This window comes from Amborella trichopoda, chromosome 7 (genome assembly GCF_054954075.1).
Source record: "Amborella trichopoda isolate Santa Cruz 75 chromosome 7, AtrichopodaSantaCruz75HAP2 v2.0, whole genome shotgun sequence".
Classification (NCBI taxonomy): domain Eukaryota; kingdom Viridiplantae; phylum Streptophyta; class Magnoliopsida; order Amborellales; family Amborellaceae; genus Amborella; species Amborella trichopoda.
In genome coordinates this window covers 37755871-37777354 of record NC_142342.1, presented here as the reverse complement: position 1 = coordinate 37777354, position 21484 = coordinate 37755871, and the positions used below count along the sequence as shown (strand labels likewise).

Below are 21484 nucleotides of genomic sequence, written 5' to 3'. Positions count from 1 at the left end.
AAACTCTTGAAGTCTGGTTGGAAGGTTTCCCAAAAGATCTTTAAAGGGGCAATGGGGAAACCGTCAGGACCGAGGGGTTGTCTTTGGCTAGATCGTCGATAGCTTTCGTAATTTCTACTTCAGAGAAAGGGCTCTTCAGCTAAAGTGCTCAGTGGTCTGGAAGAGTTAAGAAATCTAGATTGGTCATCCTTGGTCTGAGACCCAAAGGGGCAATGTAGAGATTTTGGAAGAAAGCAAGGATGGCCGACTTGATTTCCACAAACTGATCCAGATTATGATTGTCAACCTTGATAGTGGAGATAGTATTGTCTCTTCTGCGACAATTAGCTATTCAGTGCAAGAAACCTGTATTTTGGTCCCCTGCTTTTAGCCAGTTTACTTTGGACCTTTGAAACCAATACAGTTCTTCCTTTTTTAGAATGGAGAAGTATTCCAACTTGGTTTGGGTCCTAAGGTTTGATTATGTGGCTGATAGAGGTCTGGACTCCTCTGTTTGATCGAGGTCTTGAATGGTATTCAGCCGGGAGGACTTGGTTTGAGAGTAGTTCCCGGGGATAGACTTACTCCAGGTTTGAGGGAGGCTTTTGGTTTGGAGCCTATACCCTGCTCTACCTGAAACCAAGGGAGAAAAGGAGTTCCACCAAGTTGGAATAAGGGTTGAGAACGAGTCTTCTTCTAGCTAGGCTAATTCAAATCTAAAAGGCTTTTGTCCTCTCCTGACAGCTTGAGTGTCCAGAAGGATGGGGAAGTGGTTCGAGGTGGGTTTAGGCAGGGATAGAGCATGTGTTCCCAGAAAACGTTCCTCCCAATTCAAGGAGAGGAAGAATCTATCCAACTTAGAGAGAGAGGGTTGGGATGAGTGGTCTGATCAAGTGAAGCGGTTTCCTTGGAGGGGGATATCTAGGAATTCGTTACGAGAGGTGAAGTTCGAGAAGTCCATCATTCCCTGAGAATTGATGGAGTTGGAATTTCTCTTGTGGGACCATCTAGTGATATCGAATCCCCACCCAGGTACCAAGTAGGATGGGGTAGGGAAGCTACATGGTCCAGTTCAGCCCAAAGCAAAGGTCTAAGAGAAGCGGAGTTCCGTAAATAGCTGAGAATTTCCAGGGGAAATCATCGGATATGCGTGAAAGAAGAACTATGACCAAGTACTCCCCAATGTAGGAAGAAAGGAGTAAGTGTTCTAATGGGTTCCAAACACCCATATTCCACCTGATGCCCTGACTGCAGGCAAAGACACCCACTGGTAAGGCCTTCTTCCCCAGACAAGACGAATAAGTTGGAGGGTAGGGTCCGGCTGTTTGGTCTCAATAAGAGCTAGGATTGAGGGAAAGTGTTTTACTGTCATATCCTTGACAGCCTCCCTTTTGGAAGGCTATCCCAACCCTCTTACATTCCACGTAAGAATTTTCATGGTTTAAAAGTGGGAGCAAAAGAGGGGGCAAGTCTTACAAACCTCCTCGGAGAAGAAGCCCAAGGGGGAGGGGAGAGGGGGTTGGCGAAGGGGGCTCTTCTATGGAGGGTTTATCGTAATTGATCGAGGAGACTAGGTTGAGAAGCTCCCTTTGTCCTCTAAAGCTCACCTTAAGACGGCTTTGAGCGTCCGAGAGTAAGAATTGGTGTGCCAATCCTTCAGAGCCTTTGCGTTGGAAACCCATGATACGATAGATTTCCTTCATCTTGTTAAGTTCATTGTTATTCCCATCCCTATTGACGCCCTCAGCATTGGCCTCGGCTGAAGGGGGAGAGATCAGGGGGCGTAGGTGACCTGGGGTTACCCCTGACTAGAGAAGTGGGCAAAGAGAAAGGGTTAGTAGGGTAGAGGTCAGGAGGAGGAGTTCAAGGTTAGAAAGCGGGGAAGGAACAAGGAGGAAAACGGGGCTAGGGGAAGCAGGAAGGGGAAGGTCGCAAGTAAAAGAAGATGGGGAGGATGGAGGGCTGGGCGTTACATCAAGGGGCTGCAGGAGGGGACAGGCCAGAGGTTAGATTACTCTGGAACAGGGTAGGGAAGGTGGGGGAGGGAGTCTAATGGAGATAGGACGGAGTTAGCGAGGGGTAGAGAGGAGGGCTAAGAAAGGAAGCAGGTAAAGGGTAGAGAAAAGAGGGGTGATAAGTAAGGAAGTGGTGAGACTAGGGGTACAAAGGAGGGATTAGACTAAGGACGAGTGGAGGGTTAGGTAACATGCAGAGTTCGAACGCTGCAAATGTGAACCAAGTGAGGGGTAAACGAGAAGTGAGGGGCTACCAAGAAAGAGATCAGGGCTGAGTCAGGAGGAGAGGGGTCCATGGAGTGCACTGCCATGATGCCAAAGGGAAACTGAGATCTATCCATATCGGACAAGGATGGAGAAGGGGTTGGTGGCTTGACAGGCTGAGGAGGAACTACCTAGGTGGCAAAGTGCAGAGGTAAGAAGGTCAGGGAAGAGAAGGGTGTAGAAGACGAAGGAACAGATGGGGGTAGGAGAGCCAGGGGCAAAGGTTCAAGAGGTTCGAGGGGTAAAGGAGAAGAGAAGGGGTTTGGATCCACGTGGATGGGCTCCTGGCTAGGATTCTTGATGAGGGAGAGGGTTGTAGGGTGGGGGGAGTTCTGCAAAGAGGTAGAGGAGGGTGCCAAAGGGAGAGGGAAGGAGAAGGGCGCCAAGGGGAGAGGAGAGCGTGGGTCAACCAAAGAGTCACTAAGGGTGGAGTGGGAAAGAGAGGGTGGTGGGGGTAGAAGAGAGAGGGGGGCAAACGAGGCGTCTGAAGTGGCTTTATAGTGATCGTGGTCTCGAGACTCGAGATGAGGCCAGATGTCACCAAAGGGGTTGAGGGTTGAGGGTGGAGGGCGGTGTCTCTTCGACTGACGGCGAGGAAAAGACAATGGTAGGAGGAGGCGACGGATGAGAAGACAGGGGCGATGAAGGGTTGCATGAGGTCAACGGGTGGGATGATGAGGGCAGGGATTGATTATGTGAGGGTGACAGGTGGGAGGGATGATGAGAGTGGCACAGGGTGAAAAGTGTCAGGTTGGCATGGGGAGAGGCAGAAGGAAGTGGGGGCAAAGTAAACAGGTGTTGAGCGAGCAAGAGGGGTGCTTAAGATCTGAGCCAAACAAGATGAGTCCTCATACGGGAGGGGCCAGCTGTCTGGGAGAGTAAAAGACGACAAGCCAAACCCAACTGAGTGGCCCGACAAATGAAGCATCAGAGAAGGCTCGCGGTCTACCATCATGTCCTTGCCGAGGCGGTGAGTTAGGTCTAGAAGTGGCGGGAGAGGACCGACAGCAGCGCCGCCATCGAGGCTTAGGCCTGGCAGGGAGGGTACACCTACAGACTGCAAGGCCGGCTGGATGACATCAAACGTCTTACCAGGCTGACCAGTTTGACCCCCACGTGGTTTTCAGGTGGCTACTAGGACCAATTTCAGAAGATTGGGTTGGGGGCGCTCCCTGAGAGGCGTGGAGCCGTTGTGAAGCTACCAATGACGCCTCCTTGGGTGGCGACGTTTCCTCGAAATAGTGATCCAGGATCGGGAGGAGGAGCCCTTGGGTAAGGGAAGGTCTATTGGGTTAATGAAGTTGGCAGAGGGCAGAGAGGTCACCGACCACGAGAGTGAGATTGGGAAGAAAAGGTCATCAACTTCTAACCAGATGCAAGGTGGGATGAAGGTAATGTCTAGGACATCCAGGAGAAGACGAATGGAACCAAGAGGAAGCAGTTCAATGGATTTCCAGTGGATTGAGATCAGGTCACCACAAGCTTCTGCCACTCTCCTGAACGTGGGTGGAGACCACGCGTATAGGGGAATGTGGCCCGTCGTGAGCCAAAGTCTCTGCTTCCGATAAGACCCTTCCTTTGGCGACCATGCTCGAAGTATGAAGGTGGCCCCTTTGAAAATAGAGGGGGGGGGTTCCTGTAGGACACGGAGAGCATGTTCGTGTGAGGGGAAGGAAAAGAGTATGTTGCCACTAGAGAGGCGGTGGCAAGTACGGTTTGGCTACACCCAGAGCTGTTGAGCCCATCTTTCAATTCCCCTGACATCATCTCGTCTAGGTTGGAAACTTCCCACTAGGGAAGCAAGAAGTTTGGATCTGTGCGGAGCAGATTCCTTTGCAGGGGTGGAGACGATGAAGGGGTGAACGGGGAAAAAGCATCCGGGGCAGGAGGACACCCACCTGAGGAGGGAGGTGAGGTACCGGGAACAAGGGGTACTTTAGCTGCGGCGACCACCTATGAGAAAGAGGCCTGCAGAGCCGGATTAGACTTTAGGACAAACGGCTTGAGTCCTCGAGTAGGAAGAGGGGGGGGGGGGGGGAGGCAGAGTTTGAGAAGGCAGGGGTTTAGCTTTGGGATAAAGTTCATAGATTGTGTTCCAGCTGAGAGAAAGAGGGAGAAGACGACGCCTACTCCTCTTCATCTTTTGATTGACTTTGGTTCTTTAGATTTTCCTCTCTCTTGCTTTACTATTACCATTTCTATGGTTTTGATACACAAAGATCACAAGTTCGTAATAGTTAACAGCATCAAAAAAAAAAAAAGATCACAGATTCACAGGATTCAACAGCTGTATGACTGCAGAATTACCCTACGTTCTGATGTGATCCACCACCTTCAAGAAACTCATGCAAAGTTCTCATCCTTCAAGAAACTCATGCAAAGTTCTCATCCTTCAAGAAACTCATGCAAAGCTCTCAAATCCAATGATGAGACACATTGATCCCAAGATTTGTGCTTATGGCATTGTGCAAAATTTCAGATAGGAAAAACTAAGATTCTAACGTGCATAGATGAGGATCCATTTCGTACAAAAAATATATAACAAATAAATATGGGGTTTTCCGTGTTTCTTTTTACTACTAGGAAGGGTGAACCTTATCTTTTATATAAATAAAAGATTTGTGCTTATGGCATTGTGCAAAATTTCAGATAGGAAAAACTAAGATTCTAACGTGCATAGATGAGGATCCATTTCGTACAAAAAATATATAACAAATAAATATGGGGTTTTCCGTGTTTCTTTTTACTACTAGGAAGGGTGAACCTTATCTTTTATATAAATAACCTTAGATATGAAATTATTACATAGCTTCCCTAACAAGCAACAAAAATATCCTCCATTAAATTTTTGGTACATTGAAGATATTCCAATGAGTAAATGGTGAAAATGATTCAGGGCATAATCCAATCTATGCATAAGTTTTATCAAATTTTGAGATATTTTTACTTATAAAGAAAAGTTGAGACATTCTAAAATATCTGTGGTTGTATCACTTTCATATTTTTACAGAAAAGAATTTTAAGCAGAGATTTAGTTTTCATAACCACTATTTAGGGGCTATTCTGTGCAATTCAATTTCAAACCATTCAGCTAATAGAACAGTTGTATGCAATGGCTTTGGGTTGTATGGATGGATGAAATTACTAAAAAAGTGGATAAAGAAAAAGACCCCTATTTCAGCATATGCAATGTTTGTATTTAAAACAAAAACTTTATGAACTCCTATATGGGACAGAAAGTATGCAGGTATTTCTTAATAAGGAAATGAGCAACCCACATAGGAAAAACGAAAAGAAAAAAGGATAGGAACAACAATCTAGACATGAATAAAATTCACCTGCCCATATAAACCCCACCCAAACGTCAATAGTGCTCCAGCATCTACAATGATAAAAATAACAAGTAAAAGCATTACACAACAGTAATGTGCACTTGAAACAACACAAAAAAATATAAAATGTGGCAGTCTACATAATGATGTCGACTCTACCACTAGTAATAGAAGTCAAGAAAGTATGAATAAACAATACTATAACAATAGAAAATAAAGGAAGAGGGCCATGTTTGACAACAACCAGAACTGCATATATAGCCACACAAATAGGAAGAATTAGATATCATCATATCAACCACAAATGTCAAATATTGTACAAAGTCATATGGATATCAATAACTTCTTGGTCTAGCCAATACAAGATATCAATAACGTCAGAAATAAAATTTGTTTAATCTATTCACAACAAGCTTATAACGTCAAAACAAGGCAACATTTGGATGCACCAAATTTTTGGCAATCGTGCCGCTTTTTATTATGAATATTAAAGAGTGACAGGAACCCTAGCTTGCTCCCCCACTTTTAGTGAAACAGCCCAACACTACCTAAAAAAATTGTTTTCCTCTATTCCCCAAAAAGAAAAGTGAACCTCTTTGATAATATAACATAACAATGTTATCTAAAAGGAAATAAACCATTGATAAATATCCTTGTAGGTCGATGGCCAGAACAAGCAAATACACCAGTTTGCAAGCCAAGCTAATTCTGCTGTAAGCTTTCCAATGTCTTCCCTAGAATTCATTATGATCAAGTGCGAGCTGCACATCTCATATTTTAATTTGTCCTTAAAGTATTTATTCAAAACCTTAAATTCACCTCAATTTTTTTTTATCGACAAAGCTCCCAACCGTATTTATTGGACTTTACACAAAGTTTCAAGCAGAAAGAGTTCTCTTTGGTATTTCATCTTTCCATTCAGCAATCAATGGGAGCATGTCAAATTCAGAACTTATAAATACAGAGTAGATGACCAAATCATCATCATCATTAAAGCCTTTTCCCAACTAATTGGGGTTGGCTATACGAAACCTGATCTGTCATTATGCTCTATTAAGGGGCATAACCTTAGTGAGGCCATAAGTCGCTACATCTTTTCGGCCTCACTAAGGGTGTATGGCCCTTAATAGAGTAGAATGGCAGACCAAGATTCGTGTAGCGGACCCCAATTATTTGAGAAAATACTTTGATGGTGATGATGATCTACTCTGTATTTATAAGTTCTGAACTTCACATGCTCCCACTGCTTGCTGAATGGAAAGATGAAATACCAAAGAGAAGTCTTTCTGCTTTAAACTTTATGTGAAGTCCAAAAAATACAGTTGGGAGCTTTGTCGATAAAAAAAAATAGAGGTGAATTTAAGGTTTTGAACAAATACTTTTAAGGACAAATTAAAATACGGAACACTTAAATGTAACACCTAAATATGGAACACTTAAAAAATAACTTACTTCCTACCCACAGCCAACAACAGCAGACATACGAAAATATAGTCTATATGGAAAGAAATATTAAAAAATAAATAAAAATAAAAAATATATAAAAAAAATGAAAGTGTAAAAGTTAGGACAGACGCTAGCAATTGCATACGAGGTTCAAGGATGTAAGCCCACATCAAGAATGCAACTGCTTATTAGACACTACTGCATTCTGCAGATATCAGTGACAACAGCAAATTTCACTTGCCAATCTTAATACATGACTCTTGTTTAGGTGCATGTGCTATAAGGCAACTTCCAAGTCATTCATTTTTAAATTTTGTTCACAATTCCGAGCTGAGAAAGTACTCATTAGTCTCAAGTGTTATAGCCGAAGGACTTTATAACCAGCCAGGATTTTAAGCATTTTCAATCACCAGGTCCATGACATACAATGCAATGTCATTGATTGATTGAGGAAACATGCAATGCAAAGTTCATTTTGAGCATAGTAGCCAGAGTATAGAGGAGAACAGACAGACCATCATCTAGGTGGTTACACAACCAATATGCTAGCTACCACACTATTGAAGGGAAAGAGGCCACATATTTTTGGGACACCTTGCACTGCTTAATATGACCCTGAGCATGAGGCGATTAGTAAGTTGAAAATCATGGACTTGACGATAAAGAAAACAAATGCTACAACAGTTATCATATACAACCACACACGTGAAGAGAGAAGACAGAGTTGGTGATGACAAGGGGGACGAGATTTACCAGTTCTTACTTGACCCTTTAATCTATCTTGGCCCAAAAAGACATGCTCAGGGTCATGGCCATTTCTGAACAGTAAAAATAAGCAGGACGTCCGAGCATGCAAAGGGGAAGAAGACTACTGATATTGTTTTACAACCCCAATTTTGGAATGGGCTGGTCTAATCCCTCAAAGCATTTGATCCTTTGGTGAAAGTGTTGGACTTGGAGTGTAGTGAGAAGAAACCACGAATGGGGTATATTACAAGGCAATGGAAGTTGCCAAGGAAGAGATTGTGAGAACTATGGATATGACAAGAAAAAGTATTTATCAATTTTGACGACTGTAGATGTTAAGTGGAATAACCATCCACATACGCCCCTGCATGCAACAAGTGTTTTCTCAACCCCCAATACTTTTATTTGGGTTATATAAATGATTCCAAGGATTGGATCATGGATGGGTATAATATGTGCAACTTGAACTCCAAGACTTCATGACAATAGAGTTCATGATACTCAACCCCCACGTGGAACTGCAAGACCTCACAACAATGGATTTCAATATGTATTAGTTTTTCATGGGGTCATTTGAGACAGATATAACAACAACGAAGACTAATAAATTTCATACAAGTAAACTCCATACTGAACCTGACTTGTAGCTCATTTGGTTGAAAGCACAACTTTAGCTTACATTAGTTGGTAATTTTCAACTTGCGTTGTCGTATTAGTTCCCATAAGTCTTAACTTGAAATATTTTTTTCTGAACTGCAATCATGCATTATCCAACAGGTCCATACGAAAGGACAAACAACTCAAGCAAAAGACAAATCAAAGGTTGAATTAGCACTATTAGGAGCATTTTCATATCAACTGTTTTGTTGGAGAGATATGGACGATATTAATGAGTGAGGATCAAGTGTTCTCTAGAGAACATTTGAGCTAGGGCCAAGTTCGTGAGGTTGCACAACAAAAGCACCAAAGACAGGCCCATCTGATTTTTTTCTTTTTCCTGTAACAGAATAACCATATAGGGGGCTTTGATATCAAAACCAAACCTCCGGAGACCCCACAAAGCTCCAACATGTCTAGGTTGACTCATTCATGTTGAGTAGTTGCTTACTACTGTTGCTGATGCCTACAAAATACAGTAGCATATAATTTCCCACTATCTGTTTATGAGTAGTTGCATACGCACTTAAACCTCCTTTGCAGTTGCAAGCATGGATTGTAATTTTTTCTCTTTATGTTTCTCCTCTTTTCCAAACAATTTAGTTTCTCTTCGTGGGAATAACAGTAGTGACTTAAGTTTGAAATGCTATAAGGCAAAAAGAGAGAAGATCAAATCAAATACATAAATCAGTTATTCTCTAGGTTCTCCATTTTTTGGTTCTATCATCATGGGCACAACCTTAAAGAACATGGCCTGTGTGCACAACCTTAAGGCCTGGATTTTTGTGGGAACAGTCCCTACAAAAACACAAAATAGGTTGCGGTCATGGAATACAATAAGCAATCAGATGGGTACCCACTCAATTAGAGAAAAAGAAATGATTTGGACACTTTTAACCCCACCCAATTCTTGTTTTTCTGGTGCAAAATTATTTTTCCCTAGGTTTTAGAACAAACCAACCAAAAGAAGGGAGAATAAAAAAAAACAAAGAAAATTCTTCTGCAAAACCACAATAGCCAATAAGATAGGGCCCCACTCAATTAGATGGGGGTTGTTTTTGTACCCCAGAGATATTTGCCAAGGATTTGGGCTGTGTTGGCTGGAATAAAAATGCATTTTTTGCCCACTTCCCCAAACTCAAGTCATGAGATCCACTAAACTGGCCCAAATAAAATAATTTGAAATGGTTGAAAGACTACTTCTAGATGTGCATCATTAAAACTGGCTTTCAAGCATAAAGCATAAAGCAGGAAACATAGATGAGATTTAAGCCTTCGAAGAATATAATTCAAAGCATTTGATTAATTAAAAATAAATAAATCAAGGAAATAAAATATGGAATATAACAAGAGACACAAATAGTTTAATACTACAATAAACGAAAGTAAAAATTTACGAAAAACAGTTTTATACTACAATAAACAAAAGTATAAATGTACAGATCTTGTTGAAGTCCAGATAACAAGCATAATTTGTGAATGCCAAATTCTTTCTTTTGTTATTTTGCCTCATGTACGATCTGTGATATCTACCAAATTCACCACATGACTGTGTGTGTGTGTATCTGAATGCTACAAACCTAGATCCGAACACCTTGAATATGTTGGATTAGTTTCCTGGACTATATCTCACTATCCCATTTTAAAATCTTTTATTTCTCTTTCTATCTTGTACATTTTCCATATAATCACCTGTTCATCGAAGCATTCGAATCACACAGTACAAGTACATGAAGAGGCTAGCTTATGTGTATCACCTGGCAGGCAACCAAATATAATCCTAAGAGGACTCTCCAGCATATGCTCTACTGCACCGAATTAAGAATTGCTGAATAGACATCATTCACAAGGGAGAATACCTAGAGTTTTAATGGGACTATGAAACGTCAGATTTATATACCATGTATGTTGAGTTTAAGGAAAAAGTGCCCCTCCATTCTGAATGCAGTGAATGGCATAAAAACCTAATTCTCAACGTGTTTCAATAACCATTAAGCACATGACTAATGTAATTTTTTTCCTTGTTAGTGTATTGGGACCTTTTGGGTATTAAACAGGACCAAGCAAACAAATGGTCTCATGCCCAAAGTATTCTTATTACTTAGTAGGAAACAAGTAGACAGTAAATAGGAATCTATAATGTCTTAAGATATTTAACTAAGGTTCCTTGCCAAAAACAATTACAATGATAGAAAATTGGCTAATCAAGTTGATATACCATTTTGAGTGTGCGTCAAATGTGAGCGCCAGTGATAATTTGGTAAGGCAAGTTGACATCCAAACTAAGTTACCAATTGTGAACATGGAATACTAAAAAGGAATTCCAAGAGCCACAAGAATCTTTGGGTAAAGTGATTGATTGTCAGAACATAGACATATTTTAGAAAAGGGATTCGCTGGTACACTCCAAATTTCTGACTCATGGTGACAGTTTCAGTAATTCATTACATATTTTTGACCTTTCACTTTAAGCAAGCCATGGATCATTTTGGGCATCATTCTTTGCTCAGGCTCAAAGATCCTCAGAGTGAAGAATAAATCCAGAATCCAGATGAAATACAGTACGAGGTTTTTACATGGCATACATAGAAAGATCAGGGATGATAATATTAAAGTGGCACTCTAACCTGTAATTACAGCACTATGTCGACCACCACAGGCTATTGCTTTTATATAACTGCCAAAAGGCTTGAAAACTTTATCATCAAGAAGATTACTTCCCCTAAAACTTGGTTGTGGTATTTGTTTCCAATAGGAAGATGCTTCAATACAAGCGATAGGATGAGGAGATGAAACTGCTGGAATGCGAGATCCCAAGCCCAGCTGACCTTCCCCACCATAGCCCCAGCCCCATACTTGACCCATATCTGAAACTTCAACAAATGAAGTATGGCTTAGAGTTGGTGTATTTGAGCTTTTAGTTACTCAAACCATTACATACGCATTTAACGTAGGAAAAGACATGAGCATGTTAGCTCAGTTAAATAGACACATGAGAGAAATGATAAAATTTCCAACTTCATCACCAAACAAGGGGAGAATAAATCTACCTGACAAGGCCAATGTATGACGCCCACCAGCAGCAACCGCAGAAACCTTCACTCCTACACTCAATGTGACAAGACATGGGTTTGCAGAAATATCTTCATCAGAAGCATTTGACTTTTCAGCAGATTGTTTACCCATAGCCAGCCTTCTACGCTTTGCACCTTCATTGCCAATCAAAACATGAGAAAATATGGTGGTCGATTTGAGAAGCAACTTTCACCTTTTTTTCTTTTTTTTTTTGACAAATAACCAGCAAAGAAAATATCGTATCGCATATTTGGACTTAACCAAGCAAATCATACCTTCCAATGAATCACTTTGAGAGAATCCAGAGAGAACTGATTTACTTCTAGTTCCAGTTAATGAAGTGCACCAAGATACATCAGACGATGTACTAGGTGAAGCATCCACAAGATCATGGTGGTCACTAGAAGTGGGCCTAGTTTGTAATTTTTCATCGACATGGCTAGGCAATGACCCGCTTGAGCTTGCAGGCAGAGCCTTATCTGAAATTTGTCCAGTAACTGGATCTGGCATTGTCTTCCCAGTTGGAACACACTCTTTCCAACCCCATGTGTAGACTTCTCCACTTTCTAGGTTTAACAAGGGTCAATCAGTCAGTTGTTTTCATTTGAAGTAGCATAGAAGAAAAAGAAGACATTGAAAATGTAAAAATTTTACTGATTTACTGAATCCTGAATAGCATCAAGCACCTGTGGCAGCAACACAATGAGCCCACCCTGCAGCTGCCTTCACAATAGCAGAATCAGTTGGAAGAGGAAACGGCTCTGGAGTCCGCTGAAGAAAGTTCCCAACAAAGTAAGTTTAGACAGCCTGACACCTAACATCAGGCTCACGTGTTGATTTAGAACATGAAAAGAAGCCCATTTATTGAGCTTAAAATCAGTAGATACATAGATACATAAAACTTTTCCACCTCATGTTTCCCCGAAGCCACATAACTTTGGCCTAGATCATCTGTGGAGCCCCAAGTATGAAGCTTTCCTGATTCTGATCAATAAATAATAGGCATAAGCACTTGAATTAGTAGGGAACAAAACCAATTTTCTTGTGCATTACATTTCAATATCGATGAAAAGATCCCAAAACTATTTTATTATGCAAACGTAATTGAAGAATGTAGATAGCAGTTCATGTCATATAAGGAAATATATTGCAAAGATTGACCTTAGTAGTTCTAGATTTGACCTGCTGAAAACTTATAGAAATGTGAAAGACCTCTCAAATACACGAAACATCAGATTCAATTGCAAGCTAGTGAGTGCTTTTTCAATGAACATAAACACAACATTTTCCCAGATTGAGCAACAAATGAAGAAGCTGGAAATGTGTAACACAATAAGATCAGTGGCAAGGGACCTGCAACAGAACAGCTGCATCCAAGTTTATTGATTATATTGTACTCATGATTAGGTTAATTAGGTGTCAACTCTCAAAGTAATATTTAGTCCATTCAGAATCATATGAATATACTAATTATTTATTTCAAATAAGTTATAAGACAGAAATATAATGTACTGACACAAGATAAGTCTCTGTTTATATAATTGATATATCTTGTGGAGAGAGAATGTTAAGAAACTCCAAATGGTTTCTCAGAATGTAATGATTGGAGCATCATAACTAAATGACAAAAATGATAGATACACAGTACAAATATCATTATGACATTAATGAAACGATTAGACCTAGGTACAATGTGGCCTAGACTTGTAGTCAATATCATCCCACAATCTAAGTAGCAAGAAGCTACAGAACGACCTTCAATCTAAAAAATTCTGTACCTGTCCCATGAGAGATTATAGTTGGTTATGATATCAGCCAAGTGAGCGGCATGAAACATCAGATGTGAATACTACCCAAACATATCATGCTCACTTCAACTAGAAAATTTAGTGAAAGCACTTATCAAGGAAATTATTCCATGATTGAAATAATTAACGTGTTCATGATCCCATGGTTTATCCCATAAACTTAACCATAGTAGAGAATGATTCTTGGTCCTAAAAGTGAATAACCGAATTTTAGAAGATAGTAAAGTCAAGTAATTCACTTACAATTAGTATGCACTTGACGTGGATCTTGTGAATTTCAGATTGCCATACAATGAGATGAGTTTAGAACCAAAAGACACTACAGAAGCCTGCCTCTCCACATTTTAGAGCCAACAGAAATCCATACTAGAGAAGAAAATGAGAATGCTAGGCATGGATGGCAAATAAAGTAAACTTGCAGTCGCACTGCCTCTAATGTAACTTATTATGTTCTTTGTTGCCTATATGAGTTTTAGTAGATTTTGAAAAAACCCAAGAACCACGTCAAACCAAGCAAAACAAAAAATATCGAAGTCTAAGTCTCCCCAAAACTGCCTCACAGTGAATTGAATTAGTAGCAGGACTGCTTTCTTGTATAAAAGCTTGTGAAGGAGGACAGGTGCAGGTAAACAGCTTGGCAAAAAGCATTTTGGATTTGCAGAACTTACAAGGCATAATTGTGTAAGTCGTGCCCTTGAGAATGATATTACAATTAACATATGGGGGAAAACTTTAATGGCTCTGATGTTATTCAAGAATTCCGATGATGTGATGATCCATAATCTTTGAAAATAAATAATAACAAAATATTGGCATTAAGATATGTTCCTCCAGGCCTCTCATTTATGAAGCAATGAGGATGATCAAGAAGTTAGCTTTTGAGCTGATTCGAGTTCCATCTTGTTTGAGGATTTAAAGAATTTTTGCAGTCCATGTTTAAAGGACTTTGCCTTATAGACCTGATTAACCTAGCAATGTGAGGATCAGGAGGTCCCCTGCAGCCTGTCCCATTACATATGTAGGCAATTACTATCTTACTTCAGTAAGCTCTGATCTCCCAACTATATAAAAGATGGTCCTCCAAGGGTTCAGTGCATCCGTGCTATTACATTAGCACAACGGATTGGAAGTCAATGCCACAATATCCTGTTTTCATTAGAGATGATTTCTGGCATGGTTTCCTAGGAAGGTCAGTCGCTCTAAGCAATTCATGTTTGATATTTTGGTTCTTTATAATATTTTGATGTTATTCGCCAAGATGGTCTACGCCATTCATCATATTTTAGTGTTGAGAATGCAGTACATGTACTCTCTACGCATTACGGGGATCTGTAAAGGCATTTGTTGAGACCAGGAACTAAGTAAACTTCAAATGCATATCCAGTGCAGTTCGTCCTCAGGCCTGAGTCCCGAATACACTTCACAGCCTTCCAAATGTTAGATTATAATATTTATAAAGAATGTCTGTTTCCAATGTTGTAAAACATTAAAACGTTATTTCAATAGTTGAATTCTTCATAGACGCAATTCTCTCTACCTCAAATTTATTCAACCCTGCACACTACAGGTCAATGAAATGATACACCTTTCATCCTCAAGACCAAAAGGTCATAGAATCCAAAGAACAAGAAGCCAAACCAAAACCAACTGAAGACTCCCCCCCCCCCCCCCCCCCCCCCCCCCCCCTCTCGAGAAATTGAAGTATCACCCTGTACCTTTCCTTCTTCCTCCATCTCAACTACAGTTTTGGTGCTCTTAGCCAAGTCACATGTTCTTTGGTCTCAATAGATGCAGATACATAACGCATAAATCATTGCAAACTCAATTCACAAATTAGTACGAGTTTAAGCTATAATTGGATGTGTGAAACATGCCTTCTCATTCCATGAAGAATCAATCAAATGTCTACTTACTGTGGTCTCCAGCCCTTAGATTCAGGCTCCAAAATCTCCGGACTAATCGATCATTCCGGAAGTAGAAAAAATGAATACAAAGAGAAAGAGCACCAAAAAATTTGTTCTGTCTAGCTCTCTCTATGTCAACTCTCATTAGGATGTTTGGTGGTGCCTTGAGCTCATTCGTTCCAGTATCCACAACATAGTCAAAGCCAAATAACACAATACAGAACTGAAAGCAACAAGGAATTGCCCAAGAAAAGAAAAAAGCCAAATGCATCAATGTGCAATTCAGTACAAGAAGATAACAATAACAGTAAAAGACCCGCACTATTAGCAACAATAACCGATCAAACAACAATAACAAAATAAACGAACACTGATAATCCCTTCCATTATCACCAAAATAGCACATACATTGAATAAGGTTCATCAATTTGTCCTTCCATTTTTACTACAAATAGAAAAAAAAAAAAAAAAAAAAATTAACGAAAGCAGCTCCTTCCATTTCCCAGCACAAATCAAGCGCAAATCAAAGAAATCTACCAGAAATGGCCACGGCAAAGCCGCATCCGCCACCGCATACATCCTTCCATTGCTCACCGTTGGATGGTCTCTCGACACGAGTTGGGACAAAGAGAGGGCCTCTCTCTGGTGAAGAACCAGGGAGGTAACCCCACATGAAAACCATGGGGGACCCCTCCTTCTTCTCCAGCATTACTGCTGGACCCAAAAATGGAGCTAGGGCTCCTTCCTATTCTTCTTTTCCACAAGGACAAAAAAGGGATCAGCTTGAAGACAAACCCTAGCCCTAAAGCATACAGAAGAGGAAAGTTTTAATAGGATTTCTGTGAAGAGAGGGCTCATACAGAGTGAGCAGCTTAGAGAGAGAGAGAGCTGAGTAAAGTCAGTAAACAAAAAACGAGAGAGAGAGAGAGAGAGAGTAAACAAAAGAGCGAGTGAGGGGGTGAGGAGGAGAAGAGGCGGGGGGGTCAAGTGGGGGGAAGCCCCCACCGTATATATTTCAGGGCTATGGCATTGTCCACGTGACCTTTACGACGTGGGTGACGAACATGTGGCATTTCGAGGGCCTTTAAAAAGGTTCTTTGTGGGCCCCACTTTGGTGGGCCCAAAAACTTCTGGGTGGCCTTTGATTAGAGACTGGCAGTGGAAACGTGGGAAAAGAGGGGGAAAGATGATATCCGCCGAAATTATGGCCACGAACATTTCGCCGAATTTGGACCAAAATTTCGTGTATTTTGAGCCCCATATGTATAGATAAGTGACCTCGTCGATCACCGTTGAAAGCTTGAGATCAAAACATGAGCCGTTTGTATTATTAACACCACCGGTGGCCTCACCAGTGCTGTGGCCTGCGTCTTCCAGTTTTGCCGTCGTGAAAATATTTAAAAATGGAGCTATCGGTGATGATGTCAATCCAACATGCTTACAAGTTACGTAACGAGCAACCCTTCGACTTATAGTCGACGTTATTTTGGACGGTGGCGTGTCAAATGGCCAACAACCTCTCTAGTAGTGTTGAACGTCACTACTAGCTAGCATTTTCACGTTCAAAATTGGTTTGGACAATGGTGGCATTATTAACACCACCGGTGGCCTCACCAGTGCTGTGGCCTGCGTCTTCCAGTTTTGCCGTTGTGAAAATATTTAAAAATGGAGCTATCGGTGATGATGTCAATGCAACATGCTTACAAGTTACGTAACGAGCAACCCTGCGACTTATAGTCGACGTTATTTTGGACGGTGGCGTGTCAAATGGCCAACGACCTCTCTAGTAGTGTTGAACGTCACTACTAGCTAGCATTTTCACGTTCAAAATTGGTTTGGACAATGGTGGCATTATTAACACCACCGGTGGCCTCACCAGTGCTGTGGCCTGCGTCTTCCAGTTTTGCCGTTGTGAAAATATTTAAAAATGGAGCTATCGGTGATGATGTCAATGCAACATGCTTACAAGTTACGTAACGAGCAACCCTTCGACTTATAGTCGACGTTATTTTGGACGGTGGCGTGTCAAATGGCCAACGACCTCTCTGGTAGTGTTGAACGTCACTACTAGCTAGCATTTTCACGTTCAAAATTGGTTTGGACAATGGGTGGTCGTTTTAGCCAATGAAAAAGTGACATTATTTGTATCATCATTCAATGTTGGGACCCCCATCGCATGTGCAACGATGGTTATTTTATGCCGCAAACTAAGCATTCTATTGCTTGACGATTAGCAGCATTTTGGGCTAATAAGATTGTTGATCATGGAGCATTCCTACCATCAGCGTCACAAGTAATCGTGACCCTCTGCAACCGCATTCCAAGGGTATCAATTTTGTGACTTGAGCCACCGTCCGTTAGGTGTTGCTAGTATGATAGTCGATGTTGGAACTCCCAGCGCCGTGCCAACACTATGGCGTCACCACCCCAAAATTTGTTTGAGGATTGAAAGTGATGTTTTTTCTTTTTGTTAACCTTGGTCCAAACGCTAGCCTTTCGTGTGTGTCGGAGCCACACATGCATCACCCCTCCCACAAGCTACGGAGCACTCATTTTCGTCCTTGCTAGATCCAGAGTTTTAAAACCCAGTGATTTGGGTCGGGAATCACCGATAGAGACTAAGATCAGCTAGGACCGAAATAGTTCTGGGAATGCAACGGTCCTTGCTTGGTTCACCCTTCAAATCCTCTTTTTCATAAAAAAAAAATTTTCAAGCTAATTTATATTTTTTTAGGTCCCCTTAAATCCTAAATCCTATAAACCACTATTTTAATATTTATTTAAGTTTAATTTTAAATTATTTTTTTGGATGATTGATTTAGACAGATTCAAATCGCTAATCCAACAATCTTACATGGATATATGGGGTGGACTTTCCACCCACTAATGTGAGTTTTAAAACTCTGGCTAGACCTTTTGAAGCGAAATTCTATTGTACGAGGCTTGGCCACAATTGGCATCTCCAAGTAAGGACAAAGCACAAGGTGGAAGTTATTGTTAAGGAAAAAAAAGAAAAGAAGAAAGAGGAAGAAAGACTAGGTGGAAGTTACGAAGCATTTTAGGAAAGCTTGAGGCCGTCCAGTTCAACTAATCCTGTATAAGGGCCTCCTCCTCTTTCCCTTCTTAATCCACATTAAAAGCGTCATAGGGCCAGTTAGAAGTGTCATTTATTTGTAAAACCGGTCTGTTAGAATCGGAACTGCTCGGTTAGATCGCTATCGGTGGGGTGGTGATTCCGGTTAAGGCCGGTTTTAAGGTACACTATGTAAGACTGCACTTTCCAAAAAAAATCAAGACCAAAACCGACCGGTTCAATGTGGAACCGACGGTTTTTCTTCAAAACTGATCGGTTTTCCTAACCGGTCCGGTTTATCATTGTTTTTGTCCGTTATAACGCCGTTTTAACACATCAAATAACTGCCGTTATTTGACCCATGCCCGTTATTTTTCATAGAACAAGATTTTGCAGCGTTTTTTTTTCTTCCATTTTGTATTTTTTTTTTCAGTCAAATATTGATGTTATAAACCATAAACTTTCTATAGATCATCGATTATTGAATCAAAAATCGAAAAACAAAGAGTTCTTGGCGGATTGAAATGGTGATTTTTTAAAATTAGAAATTTCTGTCATTCTATCAAATGCAGGTTTAATACCTTATATATTTTTATAAAAATGGAGGGCTTTGATTGATTGTTGAAGGATTCAACGTTTACATATTTCAATTTTTCCAAAACGATGAAGATTTGAGGCTTTTTTGGGCCCGAAGTATTGTTGCTCGAAGAACTATTTTTATCCAAACAAATTGATTTCTTATCGATCAATTGATCGATTTTTATGGAATTGATCACTGAACTATGATCATAAAGGCCTTATCTATCAAATAAACTAGTTATTTTGATTTTGCTATTGATTAAATATTTTTATATCGATTTTTTTGCTGTGTTTTTTCCTGAAATTTTCGTGAAGTGAAAAATCCGCAATTTTTTGAATAAAGATCTCAATAGTGAATAAATTTTCATGAAATTTGGGGCATTTGAATCTTAATTGAATTATCTATCATATCCCCATGTCAATTTGTTCAAAAAATGAAAGATTTGGGGTTGATTTCGACTCTAAATTTTTTGTGTTCTTTGGCTTGATTTTAAGATTCTTAAAAGAAATTTGTGTTTTTAATAAAATTACGTTTTGTTTTTATAAAAATATGTAATTTGTGATGAATATGAGAAAAAAAAAGAATACATTCTTTTTTAAAAAAAATTATATATTTTTTGGTGAGCTTGTTGGATTGTTTTTCGGGGAAATATATTATTGTCCTCTATTTTTAACTTCTATATCTTATCAAACCCAAGAATTGGAAATATTACTTGTAAGCAAAAGGACTCCATCTTTTCTATCTTCCAACCCCCTAAACCCTTTTGAGCATATACTATTGACTTCAACAACTTATGAAATGACTATATCTCTCTCTCTCTAAAACTCAATCTCTCTCTCTCAAAACTCCATCTCTCTCTAAAACCCAAATTCCATCTGTCTCTCACATCATCATCTCTCTCCCTAAAACTCAAACTCCATCTCTCTCACACACATAAGAAGGTGTGCTCGTGTTCGAGCTCAAGCTAAACGCCTTGACTGGTAAACTCGTCGAGAAGAAAAGAGAAAGAGATGGAGTTTGAATAGTGTATCATTGTAGTGTTTGTTTGGGTCAAAAATTTATAATCAAAAGGTTCCAAGGGATTGTAAGATAGAAAAGATGGAGAACTTTTGCTTACAAGTAATATTTTCAATTCTTGGGTCTCATGAGATGTGTTAGTTAAAAATAAGGGATAAGGAGATATGTTCTTTTGCTTTTAATGTTATATATTTTTTTTTATAAAAATATTTATTTGTGATGCATATGAGAAAAAAATTATTTCTTTTGAAGGTTATTTTTGGTGTATGTTATTAATGTTTGTGTTCTCAACTTCTTGTTTAGTTGTGACATTTTTTTCTAATTTGTTTTTTTATTTGTTACAAGCTATTTATCATTTGTTGTAACTTCATACTCCTTAAATTTGTTTATTAGCCTATATGAAGAAGAGAGGTAGAAACCAAAAGTATTTTACTCATCTCTCTGGTTTCCACATGCTGAAATGGATAAAAACTTAACCTGTTTTTTTAAAAAAATATGCACCATAATTTTACATTTTAAAGTTGTCATCGTATATATTTTATTATTTTTTCATGTTAAAATCTAACTCAAAAGGTTACTGAGTAAATGAGGTTTGGCCATTTGAAAATCGATTTGGCCATTTGAAAATCGACTTGGCCATATTTTTTTTAAATATGTCATTTGGCAATTTGAAGCAGCACTTAACACCTTGACGCACACCCTACATTTGATAAACATGTTAATAAGTAAATGAGGTGCTCTCTCTTACTACCTTGACTCACAACCTTCCGAAAAATTGGGAACATCATGCTATAAAAAAATACGCTCTCAAACCCAATTCCAAACCGTATTAAAGGGTTTTTCAACATTAAAACAACTTTTTTCAACATCAACATTAAAACAATATAGAAACACATATTGTTGCATCATCCATTGTTAGTTGGACTTTGTAACTTCACCCATTGAATTTACTTTTAACACAAAGAGGTCACAATCACTCATGTCCTTCAGATTAAAAATCGGGTGGTTGTGAAGGTGTCATTGACTGCACTCAAAATCTAAAAGAAAATTTCTCGAAGTTCATGACATACACCAAGCCTTCAATTTGACAATAATAGCTAAGAGTAATTGTGACATGTAAAAAAAGACAAATGGTCTCATAGTATATATCACATAAGGAGATTACCATGTACCGCAACATTTGCAATTCATGCGTAAGGCTTCCAACATCAAAAGGCTTTCTTCTTGCTCTCATGGCACTTTTATTATGTCGGATTTTTGTCAAACTAGCCACTTTCCCTTGTTTGTGCATTGGAACATTGGCTCCACCCAATTTCGAAGAATCAAGCTCCACAATGTCTTTGGAAAATTCTTTAGCCTGCTATTATTTGGGAGGTTTTGAAAGAGATGAATCGTAGCTGTTTTTAGAATACAAATTTGGAGATGGAAAAGTTGAAAAATAAAATCTTGATCTCCATGATTAATTGGTTGCTGAGTACAAAGGAATGTTGGGGAATATCTAGACATGATTCGCAGTACAACCTCAAGAGCATTGTGAATATGGGAAAATCTAAGGGAAAGGTGGTTGATACATGGAGAACGCTGACT

The 21484-nt window shown here is 39.7% G+C and overlaps 1 protein-coding gene across 11 annotated transcripts in view; it reads right to left on the bottom strand.

Annotated features, from left to right (window-relative positions):
- LOC18422805 (ultraviolet-B receptor UVR8) overlaps positions 1-16986 on the bottom strand; it is a 53427-nt gene extending 36441 nt beyond the window's left edge. For 6 of the 11 annotated variants that reach the window (XR_016059760.1, XR_016059753.1, XR_016059756.1 and 3 more), the window contains exons 1-7: positions 15765-16986; positions 12426-12499; positions 12202-12286; positions 11791-12081; positions 11491-11649; positions 11068-11313; positions 5597-5640 (exon numbers count right to left, since the gene is read on the bottom strand). Coding sequence is in view for 3 of the 11 variants with exons in the window: in XM_088872640.1 (XP_088728766.1) it covers positions 5597-5640; positions 11068-11313; positions 11491-11649; positions 11791-12081; positions 12202-12286; positions 12426-12499; positions 15765-15936 (1071 nt within the window). In the remaining 8 variants the exon portion in view is untranslated. The remainder of the gene's footprint in view (positions 1-5596; positions 5641-11067; positions 11314-11490; positions 11650-11790; positions 12082-12201; positions 12287-12425; positions 12500-15764) is intronic. The other 5 variants (XR_016059761.1, XR_016059754.1, XR_016059757.1 and 2 more) reach the window with 1 other exon arrangement.
- Between the last annotated feature and the right edge of the window lie 4498 nt (positions 16987-21484).